The sequence below is a fragment of the Hyperoodon ampullatus genome (assembly GCF_949752795.1).
Source record: "Hyperoodon ampullatus genome assembly, chromosome: 13".
NCBI lineage: Eukaryota > Metazoa > Chordata > Mammalia > Artiodactyla > Ziphiidae > Hyperoodon > Hyperoodon ampullatus.
Window position 1 is genome coordinate 31,896,158 of NC_136926.1, and position 24,772 is coordinate 31,920,929.

General features: G+C 41.1%; 1 protein-coding gene across 5 annotated transcripts in view; it reads right to left on the bottom strand.

Annotated features, from left to right (window-relative positions):
• Positions 1 to 24,772, bottom strand: part of PTPRM (protein tyrosine phosphatase receptor type M) — a gene marked incomplete at its 5' end in the record, with an annotated part of 766,253 nt that overhangs the window by 149,862 nt on the left and 591,619 nt on the right. For 4 of the 5 annotated variants that reach the window (XM_079718128.1, XM_079718127.1, XM_079718126.1 and 1 more), the window contains 3 exons: positions 2,014 to 2,040; positions 2,269 to 2,343; positions 5,973 to 6,124. In XM_079718128.1, coding sequence (XP_079574254.1) covers positions 2,014 to 2,040; positions 2,269 to 2,343; positions 5,973 to 6,124 — 254 coding nt within the window. The remainder of the gene's footprint in view (positions 1 to 2,013; positions 2,041 to 2,268; positions 2,344 to 5,972; positions 6,125 to 24,772) is intronic. The other variant, XM_079718129.1, reaches the window with a different exon arrangement.

Here is a 24,772-nt window from a genome sequence, read left to right on the forward strand (position 1 = left end):
TCCCAACCACTGCGCCACCAGGGAGGCCCATGCTAAAGTTTTATACATTAGGGCTGGGCATCTTAGCCTGTGAGAATAAAAGGCACTAGAGGATTTAATTGTGCTAAGCTGTGAGTCACAACAAAACACGTCTTCCTGTCTTAGTGTAAATTAAAATAGCACTATTCTCAAAAAGTGCCAGGGTAGATGTACAGCATATCTTCATTGCATGGTTTCAAGTGATAACCTATGTAACATATGGATTCACCTTCGCACCGAGTGACGTGGAAGGGACAGTCCCCAAGCACCGCCATTTGTCACATTGGCATGTTGGTACCAGCTCAACACGGTAACAGTTATTTGTTGATCTGGCTGACTTATTTTTCACAATGTGCATCATTTTTGCTATTTGAATTGTCTGTTCAAGTGACTCTCTCTCTGTAGAGAAGCCTAACCAACTTTAAAAGATGTCATTAGTGTTCGTAATAACAAAGCCCCAACTTTAAAAGATGGTATTTGTTTAATAAGCTTATCTAAATCCTGCTGTGAAATCTGAACATTTTCTTCCCTCTGACAATGCACATCTCAGCCCTCCCCACTCATAGCTCCTCCAAGGTCAGAACACCTACTAGAGGAATTGCGGATGAATGCCAGGCACACAAAGAAATCGCAAATCTTTGCCTATCAAGAGATTCTGTAAATGTCATCTGCATTTAGATTGCATTGTTCAGGCACCTAAGATTAGCCTGTGCCCCTCACTTATGAAAAGGATAAAAATGAAGCTTTCTTTCCCTTACAGTCAGGATTAAAAGGTGGCAGCTTTAGTGGGGTTTGTTTATTAGTCCTCAAAATGACACAAATTCAGCAAGTCTGCTTTAGGTCCATTCTTCAACTTCTGAGTTCATTGTTTCCTCAAGCAACAAACTTGCTTAATCAAGCCCAGAAAACACCATAAGGGGAAAAAAAAAACCACCCTCTACATAAAAATCGTAACAACTTAAGAGAAAAGAGAAGCACAGGGGGAAAAATTATGTTGCCAAGATATAAACCCTTGTAAAGAGAGTAAGGAAGCAGGACTGGCACAGCTGAGGATGGAGCTCTGGCTGCGACGGATGGTTATACACCTTGAAGTCATCTGTGTTGCGCTCCTTTTCTGTAAGGTTAGTAGTACTGATAGAGAGAGAACATAGCCGGGTACGCTCGGGCTACGGTCTCAAAGGCAACAGCAGCTCATGCTTGTGTGGTTCTATCACGGCCAGGTAATGCCATTTCTCCTCACCCTTCTTATATCTGGACAAATGGGATTTTTTCTTTAACCCCTGCTGGGAATATTTCCTACTTTCATTGCATTCTGTCCCATGGGGGCTAACATTTTATTTCATTTCTGGTGACATCCGACACATAATAAACCATGTGATTATAAAGTGTCAGCTTGTCGTTTTGCTGTTGAGAACATCGGCTCCTTTGAAATTCCACTGTGTGACAGACATCTGAAATGCTGGGGGTGCCCTGGGTAGCTCCAAGGAGGAGGAGGGGGCCAAATCTCTACTGTGATGATTTTTCTGCACAACATTTGGCAAAATTAGAAAAATGCTATTTTTGAAACTGCTGTTTTCAGTGCTTAGCAATAAGTGAAAATAATAAGAGGCTATTTTCACGTTTATGACTGTCACCACTTTGGACAGACCTTAGGTCTTGCAAGTACACAGCTGAGTTGACGACAAACTGTGTTTTTCCTTGGGATCAAAGCTGACTTTTAATTCTGAACCTGGACAGGGAGAGCGCTGGAGCCGGGATCGTTCATTGGAACCTTTTGGTATCATTCCCAACACACACGGTAAACCCTTCTTATCAATGGAGATTGTTTAGAGAAAGTCTTTTTATTATCTATGCCCACCCCCAACCCCTCCAGGCCATCCACCACCCTCGTGTCCGGGTTATGATCCTTGCATCAAACTGCCGTCTCCTACAGAGTGGCCACTGACTTTAGAAATTACTCCTGTAATAAACTGTGATAAAGGGAAATGTTCTCACCTAAAATTGCAGTTGGCACAAATGGGTCTGTCATACATCATAAGCAGGTCAATGCAGAGAAAGTAAAAAGAGAAAGAACAGTAAATGACTGATGAAAGGCCCCCCAGTTTTCCCGCAGAAAGCCATAGAAAGCATCGGGTTACAACACTTCAAACACGCTAAGCTCCTAAAGCATCCTGGGCAGCAAATTGAGCCCTGGGTGATTCTGACTGCTCAGGGTTTATGAAGAGATGAGACAACGGAAAGCTTTGTTACCTGGGTAATAGGAATTAGGCACCGATGTGCTCAGGGTGTTTGTTTTCATGGTAAAGGACGATGGTGAAGACACAGCTGTAAATAAGAGAAAAGGCGTGTCAGCGGGGGTAGAGAAGCAACACCAGAAAATACGGCCCTGAGGTCACTCACGGGGAAACGACACTGGGTAGACTGTTGACCAAAGAAACAACAGAGGTTTACCTGTCTACGTGTCTATGAGTCTATGTGGTAAATACTATCAGTCTCCACTGTCTCTGCGGGGAGTTACTTGTACTTTAGAGGACACGCCCCCTTTTATCACTGAAAAGATTTTCTGATCCCACAAATGAAGGAAAAAAACCCACAACCACAGCCGCCATTTTGGATTAAGAAATTCATTAATTTCCCTTTTGACTTCTAGCCTTTGCTTGCAGAATTTTACTATCACACTGAACTGATTTTTACAACTAAGTATGAGAGTGTGTCTACACATGGCTTTTGGAGAATATTCTGAATGTCAATGTTTTGTAGTTTGCTAAATCCTCACCTTGCTCCTATTTTGGATACTCAGAGAGCTTTTCACAATGCTATGATCTGTTTTATGAAAAATAAAGATGATGCTCCATGTGTACTATATTTAACGTGAAAGCTGCATGACTACATGTTGTCTTATTAGGCCTTTAAATCCTTGTAAACATGCTTATTTTTCTTTGAAATCTTCCTCTGAAACACTCAAGATTTAACTATAACACCTTCTCTTCCCCCTGTCATTAAAAGGTAGACTCAATCCCATCCAATTTATCTGATTCCGTTGAAAGTGGATATTTCCTATTTTTAAAGTAGTTTAACTCTCTTCAACATCTTAATTGATTAGTGCTTTAAAAACACTTTAATTTCATTAAAGTGTAAGGATAAATTATTTGAATGTGCTCAAGTGCTCAAGCTGGTTAGATCTAAGTCTAAATTTTAATTCCTCTGATGTGGTTATATGGTTTATTTGATGCTGAGTTCCTGATCAGGACACTAATACCCACTTACATGGCTGTTTTATGGGAGGCTCTACCAAATCCCTGTGGTTACTGCATGTCAGCTTTATCCTGATGACATGTTAATATATTTTCACTCTCTTGGAGCAGTTCCCTTCAGACAATGATTTTACCTGTGCTTATATTTTTCAAGTATAGAATTAGCAAATGACGGAACCAGAACCCAGGCTGCCTGTCAGTTATATTTTTCTAAAATAGATAAGTATCACATTTATAATGCATGTTTATGATAAGCTGCCCGGAAAAAAGAGAGCAGTCGATAAAAACAAGGACAAAACCCCGAGTACCTATAAAACATGCCAGGGTCAGGGAGCATAATGCCTATTACCTGCTGACATTTTTATTTGTTTTGTAAAAATGTGCAAAGCAGATACAAAATAACTATGTTTATTTTCACCTTTAAAAACGTATTTTAAATCCCTTTTTTGTATAAGAATTAAACCCATACCCACTATCCATATCTACTTTCCCCCCTTTCAGGTACGACTCCCATTTGCTTTGGTGGATGGATTATTCCCCATTCTTATAAATGTGCTCGGGCTTATTTTTAAATTCTCCAACCTCAGTTTTCTCACCGTCTCATTCCTAAAAACTACTTGCTTCCCAACCCTGAAAGATCTCAAACATATCCAGGCTTGGAGTAGGTCTGGGCTAGAAGCCTAGTGGTCTAATGAACACTTTTCATGAAAATTTCCTTCCCCAGTAACTGCTCTTTTAATTTAAAGGCATTTAGAGAGTATGAGGATGTCAAAGTTTACCATTAGGGTCACTGCCCGTGGATGGGATTGGATGAGACCTACCCATTGTTCAGAGAGTGGGAGGACAGTGGAATGCCTCCTGCCGTGCTTCCTCCATTGGCTTTACCAATGGAAGCATCAAATAACACCTCCTGGCGGGTGAGCCCCAGAAGCTGTGTCCCCACTGCTGCAGCAGCCCCCTCTATATGGGCAGTTTTGGATTTCCACAGATACATTCATTTTTAAAAAAGTCAATGCCAAATTAAATATCCTGTCCAGAGGCAAATACCTCCTGTTGCTCAAACTTCAAAAGCCTAGAAACCTACCGATGTAGGTTTCTGCTCTTTGGGTAGGCAATTCCAAGTAAATTTATTCGTGAGGAATTTCACCATGAAATAGAAGATTTGGAACAGTAATGGGTTATCATGGAAAGAGCGAGCATGTATCCGCGTGGTCCCTTCCACACTGTTGGTCAAGAAATAACTGCTCTGACAAAAATTCTCATCTTGTCTGTGGTGGGAAGGACTCGCCCCCCACACACAAATGCATCCTAAGTTGCTTTATTTTGGCAGTTAAACGCATTACATATCTTTAAATGGAAAATATATTTGCTACAAAAAAGCAGAGAAAATTGCACACAAAAAAGGGATGGAATTTGTGGTAAACTGAAGTACCCCAGATTCTGCCACCTACACTGAAAATGACATGAAAGGGCAAAGGACAATGACCACGGTTGAGGAGTGTGTCCTGCCCGCCGGGGTGAGAGCCGTGTTTGCTGAAGTTCCGCACCAGCAGACCAGGGCTGCATGTGGATAAATAAACGTAGGGCCTCTAACTGGGATAAGGTGGACAATGGTAGCCACTGTGAACAGAAAGGAACACGCCTTTCCATGAAGTCTTGCTGAATGTAGGGGAAAGGCAGGTGTGGGAGAAGGGTGTTGACCACAGCGGGCGTGATCAGAGAGGGTGGGGGGCCGGGGGAGATGCAGATCCCAACAGCCCAGGTGGGTGGTCAGGACAGGAGCGCACACCGTCCGCACTGGGATCAGCCCTCTCGCACCAGAGACCATGTGTCTGTGATTCTCCCAATCCCCAGCCTTTACTTTATTACTATTGGTGACAGCTGTTCTTTATCCATGTGCAAGCCGTCCAGCATCCTGGTTGCACAGCCAGGGTCGGCAGCAGCCTTTGGGCATGGATTTCACACGTTAAAGAAACCTCTGACCTTGAACCTGTCAGCGCTGTGAACCACATCATTAGGCACAGGCCACGGGATTTACTTTTGGTCCCCGAGAAGATCACCAGGGACACGGCAACTGCACTTTCTGTATTCATACAATTCATGTAATTGTTGGCTTCCTAAAATAACGCCTTGTACCTGGATGGCAGGTGGCAGCATGGAAGGTATTAGCTGAGCTCCGTTTACCCACCTGGTGTGAAACATAAGCCTTCTGAAGTGGAAATACAATTTAGCTTATTAATTGCCACTAACAGCCCTGTAATAAAGGCAGAACTTGTCAACTAAACAAATAAACAATTAGCTTGTTACTGCCATTTAGTGAACTGCTTTATAACGGGCTTCCCCCGTGTGACTGCACACCTGCCTCGCTTACAAACAGGAGCTGCATAACAACAGGGATGGTGAGAAGCAGGTGCCTTCCTCTGGGTGAGGAGGGAAGCCTCCATGTCACTGCTCTCGGGTCTTTACAGAAACGTGGCCCTGGCTGCCCGTGCGGTCTGCTCTGGTCCCGTCACCCCGCCCACACCACTGTTCCTAAGCAACCGTGGCACATGGGGACGTGTCCAGGATCATCTGAAGGGACTGGAGAAACCAACAGGGCCTAAGAATTCTCTGGGAGGTTTTGTTTCCTAACCCCCAGCACCACGTGGAATCCTGGAAACCCGAGAGCTGCCCTGAAGGCAGGCCCCGCACGGCACTCACATCTCCCGTTGAGGTTGTGCGTGTCCATGAAGGAGAAGGCCTCGTCGCAGCTGGTGCCCTGCTCCGCGTAGCTCTTGTCCATGGAGCTCACCATCACCGTCATCTCCTGCCGCGTGCTGCTCATCGTCTCCTTCCGCTTCCTGGCCAGTTTCCTTGGGACAGAGAGTTCATTATGCAGACACGCGTGAGGATGGAAAAGGTGCACTGACCAACGCGCGGGAATCACTTGTATGGAATTAATGGTATTCATCCATAACAGTGTCTCGTGATGCCTTCTAGATGGCAGGTTCTCTGCCAGCTGCAGACATGCAGAGGAGACCCATCTCCTGCCTGTCCTCAGAAAACCCCCCTCAGGCCAAAAGGCACATGAAAAGATGCTCAACATCGCCAACTATTAGAGAAATGCAAATCAAAACTACAACGAGGTATCACCTCAAACCGGTCGGAATGGCCATCGTCCAAAAGTCTACAAACAGTAAATGCTGGAAAGGGTGTAGAGAAAAGGGAACCCTCCTACACCACTGGTGGGAATGTAAGTTGATGTAGCCACTATGGAGAACAATATGGAGGTTCCTTAAAAAACTAAAAATAGAGCTACCATATGATCCAGCAAACCCACTCCTGGGCAGATATCCAGAGAAAAACATAATTCAAAAAGATACATGTACCCCAGTGTTCACAGCAGCACTGTTTATAATAGCCAAGACATGGAAGCAACCTAAGTGTCCACTGACAGATGCATGGATAAAGATGTCGTACATATATACAGTGGAATATTACTCAGCCATAAAGAAGAATGAAATAATGCCATTTACAGCAACATGGATGGACCTCAAGATTGTAACACTAAGTGAAGTAAGCCAGACAGAGAAAGACAAATAACATATGATATCACTTATATGCGGGATCTAAAAAAATGATACCAATGAACTCATTTACAAAACAGAAGTAGACTCACATACATAGAAAACTAACTTATGGTTACCAAAGGGGAAGAGAGGGAGGGATAAATTAGGAGTTTGGAATTAACAGATACACACTACTATATAAAATAGATAAAACAACAAGGTCCTACTGTACAGCACAGGGAACAATATTCAATATCTTGTAATAACCTATAAGGGAAAAGAATCTGAAAAAGAATATATATTCTTATATATATTCATATATATATAATACATATATATAAAAAATTGAATTGCTTTGCTGTACACCTGAAACTAACAAAGCATTGTAAGTCAACTATATTTCAATAAAAATTAAAAAAATATGCATTTACAAAAAAAGTTGTAAAGGTTTTGAAAAGGAAGCTGGCATGGCTCCTCTGGGTGCCAGCATGCAGATGCTGGTCATCTTCTCCAGAGCCCCCTTTTTTCCAGCCAATCACCCTAGTCTAAGGGGCAAAATCTAGGCTTGGATGTTCTCCACAGGTGTTCTGGATAGAGGCAGCACTGGCTCCAGACCCACAGCTGCAGTTACAACAGTACATTTGCTCTCCACTTCTGCGTCTGCCAGCTCACTGGAAAAGCATTCTTTTTTTTTTTTTTTTTTTACATTACACGGGCCTCTCACTGTTGTGGCCTCTCCCGTTGCGGAGCACAGGCTCCGGACGCGCAGGCCCAGCGGCCATGGCTCACGGGCCCAGCTGCTCCACGGCATGTGGGATCCTCCCGGACCGGGACACGAACCCGTGTCCCCTGCATCGGCAGGCGGACCCCCAACCACTGCGCCACCAGGGAAGCCCTGGAAAAGCATTCTTAACCCAGGTCTCCCCAGGATCACTAAAGTGGAGGACCGAGATAATTAGCACCATCATTCAGGCAAAACGTCCCCCCTTGCTGGAATTTCTTTAATTTGCTTTGGACTGCAGATAATTGCCCCAATATTTTCTTTTGTTTTGCCTATGAAGAGAGACCTAGTCAAGTTCGCCAGACTTCCCTCTTTGTCTTCTCTTGCTTGTGTTTCTCTAATCCTTACAGGTTAGGAAATGACAGTGAAAGTGCTTCTTACTGCTGGTGGGAGGTGGTGGTGGAGAGGGGATGTGTGCTCCAATAAAAGCCAAGCTTGTACTGGAAAGATCTTTCTCCTCTCTAATCCTCTGTGTGTGAACTAATTTCAGTGATGTCACGCTACACACTCCACTGCTGATCTTCCTTAAGCACAAAAGAAGCCCATTAAGGACTCATGAGAACCTGCTCAAATCCAGCAGAGGTCCAGTTGGAGACCCACAGCTTTAAGCTCATGTCCGTTAAGCATATACTCTGTGTCCGTGAACCTTCAAAACATGGCTCCCATGTCCTCAGCAAGCCTTCCTGCATTAACCTCACCCTTTGACCACAGACACAAATGTCTCACTGGGGGCCAGGCAGGTATTGCAAGGGAGTGAAGCAGGTCTAAGGCGATAAGGAGTGGTGGGCACTGGAGAAACGGAAGGGGAGACAGCCTCTCAGATCCAGAGGGTGGATGCCCCATAAGGGTCCCAGACATTGTAAATTGCAGGAGAAACCAGAAATCCAGATTTTATAGGAACTATCTGAATTCTAAGTATTGTCAAATAATTCAAATTAAAAATTTAAAAGACTATGTGGCCCAAACAAAGCATGTTTGTGGACACTTCTGCTCCCCACTAATACAGCACTTAGAAACTTAATTGTGTTGGAAGGGAAGGGAGTGGAAACTGACATATGATATGTAACTACTGTATGGCAGTGCTCTGCAAGTGTTCTCTCATTTAATCCTAGTAACCTGGTAAGAGCTATTCTTACTTCCTAGTTTATAGGTGGAGGAACTGAGTCTCAAGGACTTAAGTTGTCCAAATGGTGGAGCTGGAATCGCACCCCAGATCTCTCTTGACCCCAAAGGTACCCATTCTAGAACAATGTGCTGTATCTAGTAAAGTATTTCATTAATTTGCATTTCCTTACAAGTTACATTATAATTATCACCAAGTTGCTTTCAAACGTGAATACTCTATCACCTCATAACTAAATATTATGAATTGAAAAAAGCAGGATTAGTTTACTAGCGCCTAGCCAACACTTTACACAAAGCAGGTGGTATTAAATATGCTTGTTAATCGAATTAACAATTGTTACACCAAAGCATTAGAAAAGACAGTTTTTCTGCAACCTCCTAATCAAAAGTAGCTTGCTTGGTCATGGAGGTTTTGAGTCATTGCTTGGGATTTTTGATTTGTCCTCATGCACAGCTAAATGCTATCATCCATAATTACAGATAGTTGAGGAAGGTGAGATTTAGAATTGAGAGTTGGGAATAAGTGTGGATAAATTGAAATTTATTCTCTTTCTCTTTTTCTCCTATCTATTTCTCTTTTGGACTTTGTGTTTCAGATCTATATTTTATATTTTAAAGAAAACTTTAAAAACTGTCAGAAAAACATTGTGAACTTAATGAAATAGTGTTTTGTGCAGGAAAACTCCTGAAGTGGAGGCAATTTTCTTTGCAATTTTATCTAAAGACACAAGTAAATTTATTTTCCATTTTGATTTTTAAACAAATGGTTTGCCTGAGATATTTCAATCTCAAATCTCTAAATTTGGATTGAATGAATCTCAAAGACCCTTAGTAACAACAACAACTAAAAATGTTCCTACCAACACCTAAAAGTGGAGCATAAAAAATTAGAGAGAGGACTTTTGGTTTATGGTTGGGCATGTAAGGAGCTTGGAGGTCATCACTCTGTCTTAACAACAAGTAAAAAGCTGAAGAGACGGAAAATCAACAACTCCTTCTAACTTGTCAGATAACTGAGGTCACAAGGCAAACCAGTGCCCCCCAAATTACAGAGACAAACAGGTGGATACAGAGAATCACAACTCACCAGAGCAGAAACCCATGAGCAGAAATCTGTGTGAGAATCATCACTGGGGTAGATAAACCTAAACTAGAATTGAATTATTGGAGGGTCAGTGTGGACAAGTCTGAGACTTAAAAACTCCAAGGGTGTCCAGACTTAGGGGTACCCTACACCCTTCTGAATTTCATCTCCAGGAACCCTACCTCATTCTCAAAGTAAAGACTGGAGGAAAAAATTGGGCTTCCAGCAGGAGGAAGGGGAAAGTAGACATTCTGAAATACACCCAGAGCATTCTGTGCTTTTTAAAAGGGCTTGCCCTCAAGAATACTATTTTACTAGATGGTTGAGGAAGGCAGAACCTGTTGGGGAAGGAAAATATCCAAATCCAGCTGTCTCCAGCCATCCTGTCCACCCAAGGTGGGGGCACTGAAGCACTTGTGCAGGTCACAGCTCAGGGACACAAGTTCACTAACAGGTTGAGACCCAATCATAGGTCACCTCCTCTCCCCCAACACCTTACTATCACATTACTAAAGACCTATTTTCAGAAGTCTTTTTTCCCTGGTACATCAAGTCTGGACATCAGTAAAAAATTACAATGCATACTAAAAGGCAAAAAACGCAGTTTAGAGACAGAGGAAGCACTGGAATAAGGCTCATATGGGAGGGATGTTGGCATTATCAGACTGGGAATTTAAAATAACTACGAATCATAGGCTAAAGGTTCTAATAGAAAAAGTAGACAACATGCAAGAACAGATGGAAAACAAAAGCAGAGAGATGAAAAATTCTAAGAATCAGAAAGAAATGCTAGAGATAAAAAAAAAACAAAACCTGCAACAAGAACAAAGGATGCCTTTCATAGGCTCATTAGGAGAATGGACATGGCTGAGGAATGTTTCTCTGAGCCAGAGGATATGACAATAGAAACTTCCAAAACAGAAAAACAAAGGGAAAAAAAGGCTGTAAAACAAGATAACAGGATATCCTGAAACTTTGGGACAACTAAAAACGGTGTAACATGTGTATAGTGAGAAACCAGAAGGAGAAAGGAAGAAAGAGAAGTCACTGTTTCTATTATCCAAAGAAACAGTGACTGAGAATTTCCCCCAGTTAATGTCAGACATCAAAACAAAGACCTGAGAAGCTCAAAGAACACCAAGAAGGGTAAATACCAGCAATTCTACACCTAGCGTATTTAAACTTCAGAAAGTCAAAGATAAAGAAAAAATGTTGAAACAAGCCCAAGGGGAAAAAGAAACCCTAGTTATAGAGTAGCAAAGATAAGAATTATACCTGACTTCTTCTCAGAAACCATGCAAGCAAAAAGAGAGTGGAGTGAAATATTTAAACTGCTGAGAGAAAAATACCACCAACTTAGAATTCTGTATGTACCCTGTGAAATTAGCCTTCAAAACTGAAGGAAAAATAAAGTTTCTCAGACAAAAATTGAGGATATCCTGTGATAAACCATAATGGAAAAGAATATATAAAAAAACAATGTATATATATGTATAACTGAATCAGTTTACTGTACAGCAGAAATTAATGCAATATTGTAAATCAACTATACTTCAATAAAAAATAAATAAAAAAAGAAATAGAGGGAATGTGTGGCCAGTAGACCTGCCTTGCAAGAACTCTTAAAAGAAGTTCTTCAGAAAGAAGGAAAATGACATAGGTCAGAAGGAGATGTACATAAGGAAGAGGATTAGAGAAGGAATAAATGAAAGTGAAATAAAAACTTTTATTTTGCTTATTCTTAATTGATCTAACAAATAACAGTTTGTTCAAAATAATAACAGTGACAATATTGTTGATGGTTATAGTTAATGTATGAGTGAAGTGAATGATAGAATGAATCAAGGGACATGGTGGAGGAATTAGGCATATTTCATTATTCTAAAGTACTTACACTAACTGTGATGCAGTATAGTGTTATTTGCAAGTGGACTTGATTTGGTTGTAAATGTTTATTGCTAACTTTAGGCAAGACCCGACTAATCTGTTATTAGAAGAAAACCACTTTAAAAATAAAGATACATGTAGATTAAAAGTAAAGGGATGCAGGGACCTCCCTGGTGGTGCAGTGGTTAAGGCTCTAAGCTCCCAATGCAGGGGACCCAGCTTCGATCCCTGGTCAGGGAACTAGAGCCCACATGTATGCCACAACTAAGAGTTCACATGCCACAACTAAGGAGCACACGTGCTGCAACTAAGACCTGGTGCAACCAAACAAATAAATAAATAAAATAAATATTAAAAGAAAGAAAACAGTGTTTGCTTTAAAAAAATGTAAAGGGATAGAGAAAGTTATAACCTGCTAAGAGTAATCAAAAGAAAGCAGGAGTAGCTTTTTAAATTTCAGACAAAGCAAATGTCAAAGCAAGGAAAGTTATCTGGGGTAAGAAGGGCATTAGGTAACGATAAAGGGGTCAATTCTCAAGAAGACATAACAATCCTTAATGTGTATGTGCCCAAAAACAGAGCATCAAACTATGTGAAAAAGAAAAACTGGATAGAACTGCAAGAAGAAATAGATGATTCCACTACTATCATTGGAGACTTCAACACCCCTCGACCAGAAATGGACAGATTCATAAGGCAGATAATGAGTAAGGACGTAGCTGAACTCAACAGCATCATCAATCAACCTGATATATCAATAACTGACATCTATAGAATACTTCATCCGACAATACTGGAACACATATTCAAGTTTACAGAGAATATTCACAAAGATAGAGCTCATTCTGGGCTATAAAACACACCTTAATAAGTTCAAAAGAATAGAAACCATATGATCCAGCAATCATGCTCCTTGGTATTTACCCAAAGGAGCTGAAAACTTTTGTCCACATAAAAATGGCACAGTGATGTTTATAAAAGCTATATTCATAATTGCCAAAACTTGGAAGTGACCAAGATGTCCTTCAATAGATGAATGGATAAATGAACTGTGGTCCATTCAGACAATGAAATATTATCCAGCACTGAAAAGAAATGAGCAAGCGAGCTGTAAAAGACATGGGGGAAACATAAATGCATATCACCAAGTGAAGAAGCCAATCTGCAAAGGCTTCCTGCTGTATGATTCCAACTGCATGACATTCTGGAAAAGACAAAACTATGGAGACAATAAAAAGACCAGTGTTTGCCTGGGATAAACCATAATGGAAAGAATATAAAAAATGAATGTATGTATGTACATAACTGAGCCACTTTGCTGTACAGCAGAAATTAGCACAACACTGTAAATCAACTATACTTCAATTAAAAACAGAAGATCAGGGTTTTCCAGGCAGGGAAGGAGGAATGGCTAAGCAGAGCACAGAGGATTTTTAGGGCAGTATGATATTATAATGGTGGGTATGTGTCATTATTCAGCTGTTAAAAACTATGTTACATATGACACCGAGTGGACCCTAATGTAAACTATGTACTTCAGGTGACAATGACGTGTCATCAGTTGTAACAAGTGTACAATTCTGGTCCAGTATGTTGACAGAGGGGGAAGCCGTGTGTGGGGGGCAGAGTGTATATGGGAACTCTCTGTTCTCTTGCTGTACTTCTTGCTTGATTTTGCTGTAAACCTAAAACTGCTCTAAAAAATAAAGTCTATTAAAAAAACACTGCAATACTGCCTGGAAAAAAAATTAAGAGGGAGAAAAAAGAGAGTTAGAGCCCTAAATTTCCCAACTAGAACAAAAGAGGAGAAGGAAAGAAATGTGGGATGAATTCAAATTAAAAGGATGGCCCTTCATGCTTATTCTATTCCAACATTTCTTTTGTATTTCTTTCCTGGCATAAAAATAAAAAACAAGGAACAAGGGCAAGGGAATTGGAAGAAAACTCCTTGGCAAGTTATTAACTATGTGACAGGCATGACTTGGAGCCAGTAAAGAAAACATGGTGAAGAATAGTGTCTTCAGCATCGTGTCCTACGGGAGGAAGAGCCGCAGGACAGTGGCCACCAGTTAGGAGACCCAAGTGCAGCATGGTAGGGAGGAAAGCAGAAATAACTCCTCCTCTTCTTTTCCTCCCTGAATCTGAACTGAGTGGCAGCTGTCAGAGGATCAGGGTGGAAGGGCATGTTTGCCATGTGCACCAAGCAGATTCAAGGGGAAGGAATCCAAAGGTCAATCTCAATTTGGACCCTAGTCAAGCTCCTGGTTTATTGCAACTCAGGGTTATAGGACACAGTTCCCCAACGAGCCTGACTGGCCCCACTCCCAACCCTAATAGAGACCCTGCCATGTTGGGTTATGCCAACAAAGATCATGACCAACAAAGGACTTGGTGACACTGACCTGAAGATCAGTAGTTGGCTATAAAAAAGGTATCTTCATTCTTAAATGATCTGTCATTTAAAATTCTACAGGGAAGGCAAAACTTGAGGATTTGCAAATTGCGTATAGACATAAGAAGGAAAAGGCAAATGGCTTTCTGGTCCTGACTTCTACAATTAAGTGTGTGCTTCGACTTAGTTAAGGACTGGTGCAGAAGCTGGAACGGAGAAGAAGTATTTAATTTTTTCTCACAGTAGGGATGAAGTAGATATTGGTTGAGTCAGAGAATGCATACATTATACCAAATTGCCAAGATACAGCTGAATAAACCTCAGTGAGTAGGGGGCTGTCCCCATAAAGATGGATCTGTGAGAACTACCAGATGATGTTGTTTTTAAAGGCAAAATTTCAAGGAAAAGGAAAAGAAGATGATCCGACATTTTAAATACTTTCAACGCAGAAGAAGTGGCACTATAACAGTTAATAGGAAAACAAAGAGGATAATAATTACAAAAACTTATGTAGGACTTGAGATAAACCAGGCACATTACATTCATTAACTCTTAATTCTCACAACAGCCCAGTGAGGAGATTACTATTGTTATCCCAATCTTAGAGAGAGGGAAACTGAGGCACAGTGTTGTCAAGTTTCCCAAGACCATATGGCCAGACAACTCTAGACCTCTGGCATCGTTTCCTGTGTTGAGATAAAACCATCTCCATGAGACTGTTACTGGCCTCACTAAGAAAACTTTATTGGTTGCTTAAATCTGAACACAGAAAATAAAGGCTAGTTTTCTTTGCCAGCTGGGACTTTGTGGCCGACGACCAACGTAAGAGTGTTCTTCTAACTTCGCTGCTCACTGTATCATCACCTAAGAAACCACTGCGTCCATGTCTTGCAGACACAGTGCTATGGACACACTCATTCCCCACCCAGCTGCCTTCTGGTTCTCACTGACTAGTGAACATGGTGCGTGTTAATCACAAAGAATAGAGTTTCACGTTGAGACAAGTCAGGGTTTTGATCTTGGTTGGGTCTCTTTTTCGGAGTTTACCTCTTGACCCTGTGATGAGATAAATTTATAGGCTGGAGTTGCCTCAGGCAGACTGAGAGGGGGCCTTCGACACTGGTCTTCCTCCCCTGCAACTGAGAAGTGGGGGCCGATTTTATTAACATATTACTTAAGGCTACAGCTTTATGTTGGGTTACCTAGAGGCAAAGATGCCCTAGAATGCTCCACTGACCAGTCAGGGTGTCTGCAAGGAACACACACCAGCCAAGAGAAGCGAAGAACCCTGCGGACCTCTTAGGCTAGTAGCTGTCAGAATCTCTCTTTGTACCCATGTACACATACCATAACCATGAGTATTTCATGTTGAAGAGGCTCAAATAACAGAATTATATTATACAAATTTAATGAAAAATTAGTCTTTCTCAAGCTTAGAAGTTGTAAAGGAAATATCTGGAAAAGGTTGACTTTCTTTGAAAGCAAGTTGAAACTACATGCATTACAATCCAGGATCACTTCAAGATCATGATGTGTATATCTTTTGTATGACTCTGATGATGACAGTTATTATCACAAATTACAATAAATAAAGGGATTGGGAACGTGTTATTTATTGCAAGAAAATTCATGGACTCGTGTGGGAACAAAATAATTCCAATATTCTATGTTTTATTTTTGGAATTAACAGAATTAAGAATAGAATCTGTTATTTTCTAGAGGGAGTCCAAGTACCTAAAGCTTTTTAACCGTAGAGTGTTCGACAGATAAAACTTTTCCTCACCCTTGAGTTTCAAAGGAACCTCTGATTGGAAAACATTATCTGGATATGGTTGGGGAACATTGTTTTTATTCTCAGCCCAAGGGTATTTCACCATGTGTCTTGGCAAATGTTAGCATCAGCTGCATGAGGGCAAGGCTTTTGCCTCTTTTGTTTGCTGTATATGCCCTGTCCTAGAACTGTACTGGCCTGTGGTAGGCATTCAACAAATATTTCAATTTGTTCTTATTCTGATTATCTTATTAATCATAATATTATTTCCTAATTATAAAAATATGGGATGAACATATTTGTGTGTGAGAGGGAGAGATAGAGACAGAGAGAGACAGTGACTCTGATGCACAGCTAATGAAGCTAAAGGTCTCTGAGTCAGTACTTGGAATTGACCTGCACTTCTCAGGGCTCAATCCTATAGCTTTTCAGTTTGTGGAAAGAATGAAAAGGACCCTGCCAGTTTGAAAACACAAAACATGGATGTAGATGTATTTTTCTAAGTGATAAAAGAGGAATTGAAAAAAAAACCCCACAACTCTTTTTTTGGGTAACTTGAACTTAACATTATCCCTATAACAGCCTTGGAGGAAAAGCTGCTGGGTCAACCCTGAAATGCACTTAATTATCACTCTCCCCCGTTTTTCCTATCTACTTGGGCATCTTCCCCACCTCCCTGGTTACCTTTCCTACCAAAGGGAAATTCCTTGAGAGTCCAACTTTTCCCCATACCCTCCCCCATTTTCTATCTGGCCCGAAGGGTGAGAGCACCTGTTTTATAACTGTCTGGTGATGTTTTTAAGCTAGCCTCATCCAAAAACACGCTGCAGCAAGGACCAATGAACACACACACACTCTGCTCTCCTGACACACACATCTTCCACTCGGGAGTAACTCACAGCTCATACGAGCGCCTACTGTAATTTCTCAGATCAGCCTAAGATTTTGAAACATTAAAAAAAGCCGGTAGTAAAAATAATAGATGCAGTATCTGTCAATCTTAGTAATATTTTGTTTAGTCTTATTTCTCGCATCGGGGTGATATGAATCCACAGGGACTAGAACCAGCGATGGCACAGAAAATAGGAAATGGGTAAAATCCACAACAGAGCAAAATAGGAATAAAGTGACATTAGTGCTAGCGGGTCCCCACTCACAGTCAGCTTATGTGGCTGAATTCTGTGTGTGCACATTATCTTGAGATTTAATGGTTTCAAAAATGTCCTTCTGCCGCAAGACTAAATTGGTACACTGTTGATCCTCCATCAGACTATAAATACGAGTGAGAAAGAGAGGAATTTTTAACGCGTGTCATATCGGAATAGTACCTCCAGTTTCCTCTTGACGAAGTTTGTTAAGTTCACTAAAAAATTGGAATGCCTGTCTATGAAAAACAGAGCAAGCCATTGGTGTCAACACGCAGGGAAATCAGAGTCCAATAAACAAGAAAACTGTGTGTTCTGTTTCCGAATTAACCAGGGACATTATCATAAAATCCAGGTGACCCCTTGGATATGCAGAACTAAGTATCCAAGAAGCTCATAAACATATAGAATGAAAAATTTTCACAAAATCTTTCTATTCCAAGTGTAAAATACAGCTGCTGGTTAATTTATTCAGGGGCAAATACAACCCATTTCTTTTGGGGCTCTAGCAACCTGTGTGGAACACAGCAACTGAGAGGGATTGCTGCAGAAGCACCAGCTTTAATATTTCATTACTTACAGGCATCCCTATGGTCATGTGACTGGCCATTGGGCCTTTCTAAAAATCTATTTATCTACCAACCACTCTTCCCAATCCAGGCCTATGTTTTCTTAACTTATTCTAAACTGTGGTCACTTTATTGACAAAAATATTCTTTTCCCCATGGAAAGGTACAAAAATCACACTTAAAACTTTTTACCTCTGATTCTGAATTTATAAGTTTCTCTTTTTTACAGATAAAGGCAAAGCAAACTACATTTACTTTAGTACTTTGGTACACTGGTAGCAAAAGGTTCTTACTTGTTATTAGAAATGTGAAAAGCAAATAATCTCACCTTTATATGCTATTTATTTATTATGTATGTGTGTATGAGGCAGCGGGGGTTGATGGGAGACAGAGGAATTTTTTTTCAAAATTAAAATGAAATCTCAAAAGTAACACCAAAGTTGTACTAAATTATCATATTTAGCAAGTTGTGTTTTCCCACATACTCACCAACACTTGATATCAGTTAAAAATGTTTGCCAATCTGATGGGAAAAACAATGGCATCTCATATTGCGTAGATTTGTATATAACTGATTATGTGTGAGGTTGAATATATTTTCAAATGTCACTTAGCCACACGTTGGTATTCTGTAAGTTGCCTATGTATATATATATATATATATTTTTTTTTTTTTGCGGTACGCAGGCCTCTCACTGCTGTGGCCTCTCCCGTTGTGGAGCACAGGCTCCGGACGCACAGGCCCAGTGGCCATGGCTCACAGGCCCAGCCACTCCACCTATGTATATTTTATATCCATTTGTACATTTGGGTTTGTCGTTTCCTACTGATGTCTAGATATTTTTTTACAGTTAGGCCACTAGTGCTTTGACATGTAAATATTAAGAATATTTTCTTCTATAGCTTGTTTTAAAATTTTGTTTATGGTGTCCTTTGGTACACAAAAGTTTATGATTATGTCCATGATGGTTTTAGGGCATTCCCTACCCTGAGGTTACAAAGATATTCTCCTATACTTTATTATACCTGGTGCTCTTTCTCTTCCTAGTGACAAAGAGGATGAATTAGATGCTGGCTTCTCAGGTGCGGCAAAAAGATAAGCAGACAAGAGGGTTTAAGATGGTGGTGAAAGTAGCTGACGTAGGTCTAGAAGCAACCAGGTTCAATGAGCACCTCTGAAGCCAGAATGTATTCTCTAAGTGCCACTGCCTACTAAAACCCCCAAGATTTCCTGCAGAAATGGCTGATCCCAGTCATGGGGCAGACAATGAATAAGATTAGCTGAGACCATCCTGTTGGACCAGAAAGTAGGGAAGCTCCAAAGATTTCTGGAGTCATGTTCAAAGAACACAAGAGACAACCTGAAGGGGCTCCTCCTGGCCAAAGAGGAGATGCTCTCAACATGCAAACACTAGTTATTGTAAAGCATTCAAACAAATTAAATAGGTAAAAATCCCTGAGCCCATAATGGTACTACTGGTTACTGTATAAAGTTGTTATGACACCAATTCATTCTGAAACTAGAAAATAAAGGGAATGAATTAAGCGTTTATCTCGAGTTTCCTATAAGAATTGTATTTCACGATAACCAAATATTTGAGCCGAGATGGCACTTAATAAATATGGATGGAGTGATGGAATTAGGATGTCACCATTTTGAAACCCCTAATAAAATAACAGATCTAGGCAATCATCATCAGTAGCTTAAAAAGCCATTAAGTGAAAGCCTGAGGTGGAACTTTGTAATGAATGGATCAGGTTGGTGAAACCGCCACCCGCCAAACAATCTGAGTGTTACGTGCTTCCCGATGCAGCGTGATGGGAAGTAAAAGCATGACCACAAGCAGTTCCTACCAAAACAAGAAGCCTGAATCTGATTCAGTCTCCCTCTCTCACCCAGATCACAGTAAGCACAGATGGTGAAAGGCACCTTAGATGACACACCAAGAACAGGTCAGCAAAGCTCAGAATGCCGGAGATTCCACAGGATGAATGCTTATTCAACAAGTGAGGGCGGGTGGAACACGTGAACCCCTGTTATGAATGAAGACGCACCTACGAAAGGCTAGGTGACCAGAACGATAGCCAGGTCTCCAACCCTTTAATTCATTTTTCCCAATACATTCTGACCAAGACCTCTAGCTTGACAAGCTCAGAGTCAGAACTAACTTTCATAGCGATAATTGGGGTTTTCCATGTTTCAATGGAAATTCATAGAAAAGTGAATTGAGATGCACTTGCCATATGAGGCCACTGAAGTGACTGTTCCAAATGCAGAGCTCAAAAGTCACAATGAAGCTGATTTCTACAAATAGAAAAATAGCCTTCCTTTTAATTGAGCACTTCATCCTGAAAAGGGGATTCTCCTTTTCCTCATTAATGGTCTTTCCTCTTTTCTTGTGATTGAAGAGTCACATGATTTAAATAAAAAGTGAGAAGCTGAGCCAACTTAGGTGATGGCTGCATGATTCGTAGGAGCAAATAACACAGACATGAAAGACATTTCCTGCAAAGTATGACAGACTTTCAAATTATCCTTCTCTAGCTAATTAGCATTTTAGAAAAATCGGGTTTAATCATTAGAGAAGCTCTCTGCTTATCTGGGAGCTGTCTTGTGAACAGTGCCGGCAACTTTCAGGGGAGATGTATCCAGCAGGTACTGCATTTTCTTTCGATTTCTGAAGCAAAGAGAAATACTGCCATCCCTCTCCCCACTCCCAACTAATTCAAACATAATGACCTGTCTGTGTCGTGCTATGGCGTTTCTTCACGCACATCAAAGAGTTAAGGGGGAAGGGACGCAGGTAGGAGGTATTTGAAAGCTTCCCTTGCATAGGTTATATACACAGAAGAGATTCATGGCTTTGCTTAATGTATAAAACACCTACCTCCCCATTAAATGGCATGACAGCAAACTTATATGGCCGCTGACATAAATCACAATTCGTATTGTGTGGGGTATTGGCTTGAGCAGTGTGAACAGTTAGGACTCCTGGGGGTGAGGGGAACAGCAGAAACAGCCCAAGTCGTCCTCAGTCACATGCACATTTCTTTTTCAAGCTTGTGACTTTGGGCTGCTTTGGTGGCTGTGCAAAGGAATGTTCTGCTCCCTGAGTCACAGAGAGAATGCTCAGCGTTTCATTCTGCTAACGATGTAGACAACTACAACAATTACGTGAAAAGTCTCTGTAATATTTGAGACTTATATTAAGATGGACAGAGTTGAAAACTATTTGCTAAAATGTGTACTGGAAAGATGGGTTGAATTTCTACCCAGCAACTCTAGGCCACTGACTTGAAGCTCCCTTAACATGTAATTCCAACAAAATACAATCATTCATTCTTACAATTACTATCATATGGCTATGCATCTTGGAGTTCGTAATAAGTCAACCAACTTTCAGCAAGACACATAGGGTTTGAGCTGCCTACATACAGTGAAGGCCAGGAGTTATTCCGTGGAAGGCTTTGGAGGTGAAGTTGAGAAGGTGGGTGGTAATACTTAGACAAGAAAAGCTACACTGAGCAGGAAATAATATAATAGGAATTAGATTTTAGGAAAAAGCATTTTCCACTTTCTCTCATCTCTTCATACCTCCATGACCCCCCCGTCCTCTGTCAGGTGAATACCTCTTATTTCACTGAGTAAACAGCAGCAACCAGAGGAGACACCCCCCTCCCCCATACACGTATTTTTGCCAGTTCTGGTTTTCTGTATGAAAGACACAGACACTTTCTTAAGTCTGGGTTTCCCCATATGGGGAGAGTGTATCACATATTTTGTAGAATGATTACGAGGATTAAGTGACAATACAGGTGAAGTACACTTCCTGACACGTGGTAAGGACTCAATAGTTAGGAGGGAAAATAAGACAGAACCCTTCTCTAACAGCTGACTGCTGTTTCAAATAATGCTGCTGTTCCTGGATATTTGAGAATCCACGAAAGATGTTTTTCACTCTATTTTTTCTAGTATTTGTTCATTCAGCAGTTCATAAGCACTGTGAGCCCAGCAATGTGCTAGCAGATGGGGATATGGGTGAAGACCTCAGCTCTGTCTGAGAAGCTTAAAGCTGCCAGGACAGATGGGCACGACAAACCACCAGAGGCAACGAGAGCAGCAGTAAAGTGCATTTGATACAGACTCTACATGGTACCAGGGTACACAGGCAAATGAGAGAATAGACTCGGGACTATCATTTGGATGATGCTTTTCTTCATGTCTACTCTCCCTACTCTTCCATAACGAATGCCTCTAACTGTAGCTTGCAAGATAAACACCCTCTTAAATCAGCAGTACCTTTGGGTGTGGGGGGCCCAGAAGAAGGAGCGTTCAAGTTCAGGCTAAGCAAAATGTCTCTATTTTTCAAGGGCAATCACTTCAGTATTATTCCACCTGATTGCTATAACTTTGGTAGTTGGGATCTTAGCTCCTGAGGGTTTCGTGCAGTATTTGATAAGTAAACTGCCCTTACTCTGATGGTTCTCATTAACAGTTATAAAGGAGATGCAGCATCCATCAGCACGTAAGTGCTTACATATAATCCAAAGTAAAATTAGGTATTAAAAACATCAATGATCTTTAGATAGGTAATTCAAGGGATGATCAAAGAAAACACTCTTTTTATAAAGTAAAGCAGCAATTATAGTCACAGGTATCAAAACTGATACCCAAGAGCTAGAGAAAGTCTTGGCTCTTCCTCAAAGGAGGCTTATTCAGGAGAGACTATAGCTTTTCTAACTCAAAATAATAATAATACGGATTTAGGGAACCCATCCACTGCGTGTTGTGCTTTTTCCCAATTCTCTCATGACAATTGCTCCCAATGGGACATTTCCACATGGGGGATGCACCAACCTGGCCAGTGGGAGCATGGAGTATACATTGCTTAGCTTTTTCAAATTAGCATAAGAAAAATGAAATCCCTTTATGTATATGTTTGTGTGCATGTGTGTGTAAAGAAAAGCAGGAGTATTTTATGGCAATCTGTGCTGTACACAAGGATTCTGATAAATGGTTTGTGTTACACAGCGTCTGCGTGCCCCCAAAAAGGAAGTTGACATGCATACTTGAGGAAAGTAAGTTCAGAACCAGTAGAAATACTTTAAAGTTCCTGAAATCATCACTCACAGTTTCCACATTTTCTTGGTCTTGTTTTTCCCTCCCTCTCCCGTCTCTGATCTCCTTCTTCCCCTTTAAGTCACACTGTTTCTTTAACAATTTCATATCAAAATGTGCAGCTCTTCTCAAGAGTAATATAGTCATCATACCATGTAATGCTTCCTCAATGCAGCACAAGATGAGATATAAAATAGATAACCAACAAGGACCCACTGTAGAGCACAGGGAACTCTACTCAATATTCTGTAATAATCTATAAGGGAAAAGAATCTGAAAAAGAATGTATATATGTATGTATAACTGAATCACTGTGCTGTACACCTGAAACTAACATGACATTGTAAATCAACTATTCTTCAATCAAACAACAACAACAAAACACCAAGCTGAGGAATGACACCTTCACTGGAAGCAAGGCAGGCTTCATGCACCCTGTGAGGCTGCGCATGGCTGACCATCAGGTGAGGATTCCCTGCTCAGCACCCCTTCCACACCCTCAGCTGCAAGGAAACCCTGGCTTTGATCATTGATGGAGACTCTTCCTCTTCCTGAATCCTAAGAACTCAGAGTCAGAGCTCTTTTCCCCAGGATAGGTTCCCAGCGACCTGGACCCTGCTTACTCTTTGGAGAGGCTTACGCCAGGGTTCCAGGCAAGACGGACCAAGAGAAACACAAGGGCGGGGCCGCTGCTCAAGGCCTATCCTCTAAACCCGCAGAAAACTCTGACAAAATGATGAAAGTGGAAGACAGAGAAAAATGAGAGCCCGAAAATTTCCTTCCCATTGAGCATCTCACGGCCCCTGTGCTCTGGCTCCCCGAGTCCCCACAAAGTGCATCGGTTAATCGGCTGTTTATTTGAAACCGTCGACAGAAGTTAATAGACAGTTATCAGTTAATTGAGTGCAGGGTCTCCTCATTCATCTTGCCGATTCAATCTAACCCCCTTCGTCTTCCAGACGGCACAGTGTCCCCGCGGCTCTAAACAGTCGCTGCTGCAAGAAAGGCCTGAGAACAACGGGAAGCTAATAGTTTAACTGTTCCTCTAAATTTGTTTGACAAAAACTGACATTTAGTGTGTTCTGCCGCTTGTGGGTAATCTGCAATTTACCCCTGGGCGCGTGGTGGATGCCCGTTTTATTTACCTCTCATAGTTAAAAGCCTAATTAATATTCCGCCCTGTAACAAAGATTAGAGATTTGACAAACATTGTAATTTAAATTCTCCATTATAGCAAACATTAAAATCAAACATCTTCCACACAGCCCATTGCATAAAGGACACGTGTAGCTGTAATTTAACTTTTTAGTTTTTAATACCAGAAACTAATTTCTGCTGTCAGTTTAATGAGCTGGAAAACACAAATCTTGCTGCTCTCCGTGTGGGCACAGACTGTGAGAGATGAACCGAGGGGAGGGAGCACAGTGATGTCTTTCAAAACATATTTCTAAATGCGCCAAGCAAATGGTATGCATGTAATCTCATCAATTCAATGGGATGCTGTGGGTTCCTGAAACCATTTTAAAGCTTAAAAAATAGCTGCAAAAATAAAACATTTCAAGAGAGAAATAAAGAAATTACTCTGGTATTTTCTAAAGTAAAGGTGTGTCTGTTTAAGCGATATAGGAGAATATATGCAGATACTGACCACAAGCAAAACAAAACAAGTGAAGCCACCCGCAGTCCTGCAAACTGAGACTCTAAGGGACAAGGTGGCCATTCTGACATCTATCACTGATGCAGAGTACTTTCCAGAATACTAACGGTGGAACAAGGTAGCCAACGGCTCCAGGAGTCCTCAAAGAAACTGTTCTAATTCATGCTAATTTTCACTGGACACTCAGCTTCATAAATTTTATGTGACTGATTAAAATTATTGCATGTAGAATACCTTCAGGCAGCTGAAATGGCTCATTAAACAAGGAAGCTAGCTGGGAATTATCAGTAATGTAACAAATTTGTATACTGTGAATCTGATGTCTTTAGAAAGAACAGAGGAGGACTATTTAAGTCCCGCTCCCGCTTTGGAGCTGGGCTCAAGGGGGAAGGGAAGAAACGCCTTGATCTCAAAGAGGCTCT